At 38.0% G+C, this 6,082-nt stretch overlaps 1 protein-coding gene across 3 annotated transcripts in view; it reads right to left on the bottom strand.

Annotated features, from left to right (window-relative positions):
• Positions 1-240: 240 nt before the first annotated feature.
• The window catches only part of LOC138754194 (serine/arginine-rich splicing factor 5-like), an 8,555-nt gene continuing 2,713 nt past the window's right edge, over positions 241-6,082 (bottom strand). For 2 of the 3 annotated variants that reach the window (XM_069918102.1, XM_069918101.1), the window contains exons 4-8: positions 5,942-6,052; positions 4,705-4,774; positions 2,586-2,659; positions 1,692-1,802; positions 241-736 (exon numbers count right to left, since the gene is read on the bottom strand). In XM_069918102.1, the coding sequence (XP_069774203.1) occupies positions 511-736; positions 1,692-1,802; positions 2,586-2,659; positions 4,705-4,774; positions 5,942-6,052 (592 nt within the window). In that variant the 3' untranslated portion in view covers positions 241-510. The remainder of the gene's footprint in view (positions 737-1,691; positions 1,803-2,585; positions 2,660-4,704; positions 4,775-5,941; positions 6,053-6,082) is intronic. The other variant, XM_069918103.1, reaches the window with a different exon arrangement.

The following is a 6,082-nucleotide window of genomic DNA, read 5'->3' as shown; positions in this document are numbered from 1 at the left end:
CTTTCATACAATCTTGTTGTAGAATTTTACAATGCATAGCACGGCCATTAACTGGTACAATATGTGAACCGTGAATCACATTTTTCCACAGGAGAAAATTAAAATCTCAAACCTCCTGCATTAGCTATTTTGTTTTGGGTTCCTTTTGGATGTGACATTGTCCTTTCTTTTTTAAAAAGGTAGGTACCAGACAGGAATGTTGATGTCCCCAATAAAAAGGATAACATTAACAAAACTAAATAACTATATACATTATTTATTTTAAAGGAATACACAAGAGAAATGTAATTTACATCATTACATTTAATAACAAAAGTAAAAAATAAAATTGGATCCATTGCTAAAGAAACCAATTCTAAGTAAATGAGTAATTTAACTCTGTAAGTGACAAGTTAAATGAATATAGTTAAATGCAACTAGTTCAGTTTTAACAAATTTAATAATTGCATTTCTCAGACAAATTCATTCCTTTACATCAACTTTCACTCACACAAGTGCACGCCAACAGACTTAATCTGTACTCTCACCAGAAGGTGATCGTGTGCGTGACCTTACACGGTCTCCAGAGGCCATTGAGGAATGACCTCTCTGCTCCTTAGCAGGAGATCGACTGTCAGATCGAGATTTGCTGCGGCTTCTGCTCCTACTCCTACTTCTGGAACGACTATAGGACTTACGACCCCTGGAGCAAGATCGGGAAGAGCTTCGGCTGCGAGAACGAGACCTACTACGAGATCTAAAAGAGAAAAGATGTCTATTTGAATGGGCAAAACAAAATACAATTTTACCCTGTTTACCATACAACCAATATGTTCCTCTGCCTGGGTGTGAACAACTAAAACGTATATGCTTAAGCACTCTAACCCATTGATTCTGTTGCCTACACTGATTAACATTAACAACCTTTTCTATCTTATAAAAATAACTTGTTTTATTAAACCCAAGACACATTAGATCAAGCACCTCAAAGTTAAAGGATCACAGTAAGCAGCTAGTCAGCTCCTTGAAACCATACCAACTCTTAGCAAGAGCTATCAAGTTTGTCTTGCCCCACCCGTGATAATTCTTTCCTTTCAAATGTTTATTCAGCTCCCTTTTGACCTCAACACAACACTGGCAGCATTCCAGACTTTAACAACTCATTTTGGTATTGTCATTTTTCCATACATAACATTTTTAGTTCTTTTACCAATCACTTGTTTTTACAGCCCTCGCCTTGACCTTTCAATCATGGAAATCATCTCCTGCCTACCCCCAAACACAAATTTTAAAAACCTCAGTTCTCCCCACAACCTCCTGTGTTCCAAAATAAACTCTACCTTCTCTGTAGTCACTGAAGTCTTTCATCCATGCAATCATTTTGGTAAACCTTTAATGAAGTCAACCTTTAATGAAGTCAACCTTTAATGAAGTCAACCTTTAATGAAGTCAACCTTTAATGAAGTCAACCTTTAATGAAGTCAACCTTTAATGAAGTCAACCTTTTCTAATATTTAGAAAATTATAGCAAGATCTTCAGCAACTTATTTCCCTCAAAAACCTAAGATGTAACCCATACTCAGGAGGTGACTGATCTACTTTTAAGTTCAGATAACCTTTCTAGTCCTTATCAATGTTTTAAAAATGATTTTGGATATCCATTACCAATCTACCTAAATAATAAAACTTGCAATACATAGTGGGGCAGTTACCTGCGTTGTTTACGCTCCTCAATCACTCTGATCTTTCTGCCATTGAGTTCAGTGCCAGAGAGCTTCTCAAGAGCATTTTTCACATCACTGTAGGAGGCAAACTCCACAATTCTAGAAGGAAAAGGAATTACCATTTTTACTCCTACCCTCTGTTAGTTAACCCTGCTTAGTCCATACCTGTACAATTCCAAACATCACTCTTTGTTCAGTAACCCAAGAGGTAATCCACATGGACATCAATTGCTTCACCCTTTTATAGCAGTTACAATTTTTTTTTAAATCAACATATTTTATCAAACATGTCTTTTTCATAAATCACGGTTGACTTTGCATAATCCTATTTTCCAAGTGCCTCTACCTCAATAATAGATTCCAGAATTGTCAAGCTAAGTGGTCTGTCTATTAATTGCTTGTTATAATTGCCCTTCTATCTCCTCCATTCATGGTGATGCAGAGTGGCAGTAACTGAACTGTGTGGATGTTAAAATTTCTTTACAAGCATGCTCAGATGGTATGACAATCCTGACATTTATTTCAAACTATGCAAAAGCTCTCAATGCCCCTTTCACACTGCCAACCCGCTAAATAGACGTGTGAATGACCCATTCACACTGGACCATGAAATCTCAAGTCCATGCATTCAATATTCACCATTGCGGATCTAAGGGGAGGGGCCAGTAGTAACATTCAACTGGTAGTGTGACAGGGACTTATGATGTAGGACTGTCTAAAGTAAACATTTTAATCAGTTTAAAAAGATGTCCATCAAGTTTCTCAGTGATTGTGTATTAGTTCTCACAACAGCATCGCTTTTTTATAGAATTAGCATATATTCATTAACCTGCTATTTACAAAAGCCAAGCGATGACAAGCTCAGAACGTCCTGCAACTCACCCTTCATTCAATTTGTGCCTGTGTGCATCTGCAAAGGTAACCTCTCCAGCCTGTCTCATGAAATCTTTCAGATCCTATACAAGATCAAATCAGTTAGATAAATCAAAGCATATTCACATAATTGTCTCTATTTCCAATGTATATCACTGGAAAAGCAAGCAAAAATAAAAAACATCCAATTTCAAAATTTATATTACCTTCCTGTACAATTCCCTAGGCTATTCACTCAGCCAAATGTAACAAGTGTTCGCAGAAGCACCACCACGACGGAAGACCAGATGGTTCTCTTCACCACCCGCTTGACTGACACTACCCATTCGATGGCAGCCTTCCCGGTCATCACCCTCCCTTAAAGGCAGACTCTGGCATTGCCATTGGAACAGGGATTTGCTACTCTTGCGCTGTGATCACGGACTTCATGCCTCACTCCAATCGAGCTTCCAAAAAAAACCCTACCAGCGAATTTCGCCCAATCAAGGACCTCAGGCTCTGAGAACTCTCGACTTTAGGACACCTTGTTATCATTTTCAGGGATGCAGCAAGGTAATGGCACTAAACCCAGTGCCCACCACCAGTGTTGGTCAGGCCACCAGAACACAGATTTAGATCAGCAACTGACAAAGGCAGGAGCAGATTGGCATTTCAATTAGGCCCAAGAGACAGCGATTAGGAAAACCAACGGCACTCCACGTCACAAGGCCAACGACACGAGAGGCTGGTAAATAAAGGGTTTAACACTTAGTTAAATTTCAGAAAACAAAATTTTGAGTGAACACATTTTAGTTTCAAGGTTAGTAGGCAATCAAAAGTTATGTGTAAAGTTAAGCTAATCAAGTTAAAGGAGCAGTACTTCATTTTGTAGAGTAACTAAATCCATTCTTTAATATAGTTCACATCATTTCTATATGGATTACTCAACTTTTTTTTTGCAATGAAGTCAACATGGCAGTAAAAAAAAAATGCGCCTTATGGCAAAGCCAATTATCGTACAAAAATAAACAGAAGTCTCATGTTTTTTCCCCACCGTTACCTCACCCTAATTTACCTGTCAAAGTTGCTGGAGAACAGGTCCCCTGACAGGTGAATCCCGTATATTCTCCAACTAACCATGTGTCGCGAAAGCTTGCACATGTAGAGCATGGTCAGCCTCAAGGTATCAAAAGGCAAACCCACTTAAATGCTCATCTTCCCAATTCTGTTACTAACCAGGACTCTGTAGCCTAATTACATACAAACAGGGTTCTGTGGCTCCAAATCAGTTCTCTATCTATCTTGCTCAGATTACCGAGGCATTAAAAAAAATTCACAATGCAGTACATAGTTTAAAAATCTCTGTGCCCCATAATTTTAAAAAAGGTTGATGAAAAAGAATTTAACAATGGAGACAAACATTCCAGAATCATCACATATCTCTAAATAAGTTGAAACAGCATAATTGTTTAAAAAAAATATATTTTCTCATTGACCTCATTGCAAAAACATTTGAATCCTATTTCAACCCAGACATTGACATTAAATGTAGCACCTTTTATTGCAATATTTTTAATTCACAGAAACACTTGGAGAAGTGACAACTTGAATCAACTGTTGCTGATAAGTATTTTATCAAGAGTGATTTTTATCACAATAAAAAGGCTACATATTTAAAATGAAAACTTCAGAAGCAACCACATATTTGTTTAAAATCCGGTTTCTTTATAAATATAGAAATTCCTCATTCAATTTCGGCACGGCAGAAGCTGAAGTTATTGTGTACCATTCTGTTGTAATTACATATATTTCAACTATAGGTCTCTTTTTGGAAGTAACTATATTGAAATAGCTGATCCAAAAGTAGGAGAACTACTTTTATTCTCCAACCCCGTATTAGTCTGATTCTTTGTAAATACATGCACCAATTTTGGAATATTTCAATTCAGTTAATGCACTGTTTGTATACAACACTTTAGGCAGTTTGTCAGAAATCTGGCAAAAACAATAAAATACTGTACTGTAAAATGACAAGTTAACCTTGAAAGCTCTGCTCATAATTAAATAGAAATGCATCTTATTTTGAACTGCTTTAACCAAATTACACAAAACTAATGACATACATAATTAGATATTGCATGCAACATACCTGCCAGCTAACTCTGGAGGACAGATTCTCCACAATGACTCTGTTTTCTGTACGAACTGGTGGCCCATTTCTAAAATAGACAACATCTTCTGTACTTTACAGATATGAACAGGTACTTTATTCTGAATATAGTTCAGGAAGGACACATTGGTGAGAAAGAAAACTTCCGGTTTCTCTACAATTCCCACTTTATAAAAATTAAACATTTCCCAAATTCTGAAAAATTACAGTCAAATTCTTAAAAGTGTCTGAGCAAACTCAAATCTTTATTTTCAGTTGACGAATATAGATTTTAGAAGTCGGAGTTTGTAGTGGCCTGCAGTCACCGCAGGCCAACACAGAAGATGCCGTTCAAACGTGGCAATCGAGCGGGCAGCATGAGGCGTCAGCGGCCTATGGGAATAGGCCGCTGCAAAACGAGCTCAGCCAGCCAATGACCAGCAACAGATCGCAAAAGGGCCTATAAGTACCCAGCACGGCACAAGCCACACTTGTGGATGGCACGGCAGCAAAAAGGGCCGATCCAGCCAATCACCAACAGCAGATTGTGAAGACTCCAATCAAAGCCTGAAGGAACAAGGGCCACTCCCATCAGTAACGTGGCAGTCAGGGTCAGCCTGACTAGATAAAAAGAGATGAGCCAGTTTATTAGTGTCAACTGCACTCCTTGGTGTGTGTCGTATTTCCCGAGCTACAACTTCGAGACACACTACAAGTTATACTTAAAGAATAGTGAAAAACTTTCTCTTCCGTCCTTACCAAAGACACAAGATTACCAGTTTGAAACACACTAGCATTGCTTGGTCTGTGAAGACATTATCTTACTCTGTTGCATGTGATGACTCCACTTGACATTTAGGCAGCAGCCACTTAGGACTTCAACCATCACTGTGTTCAATTTCTATTTGTCTTCCAATAAGAACCAATACGTTTTCAGGCTCCTATTCATGAGATTGTAAGGTAATAGCACAAAGCATTGGAACTAAAATTTTCACAGACTTAAGATCTCCTCAGAACCACAGAGAATGATTTATGGCAAGCAACATCTCTATTTAACCAACTTGCAAATTATCATTAATATAAATAATAGGCAAGCACGATTTTGCCACTTAATGGGAACAATACAAAATTGGATTAAATTAAATTTGCCATATTAAACACTGACAATTGCTAACTGATCTATTCAACAAGTTTACATATTAATTTCCAGTTTTAGAAAACTGGTGAATGGGCATACCTTCCCGAAGTACGTTGATAGCTTTGGCTATAGCGACTTTGATATCGCCCTCCACCTCCACCTCCTCCTCGCCCTCCCCTGTTGCGTGCTCTGGCATGCTCAACTGTCACTCTGCACAAATAAAACATCCCCTTTATGTAG

The sequence above is a fragment of the Narcine bancroftii genome, chromosome 2 (assembly GCF_036971445.1).
Source record: "Narcine bancroftii isolate sNarBan1 chromosome 2, sNarBan1.hap1, whole genome shotgun sequence".
In the NCBI taxonomy this organism is placed as follows: domain Eukaryota; kingdom Metazoa; phylum Chordata; class Chondrichthyes; order Torpediniformes; family Narcinidae; genus Narcine; species Narcine bancroftii.
This window is presented reverse-complemented; position numbering and strand designations above follow the sequence as displayed.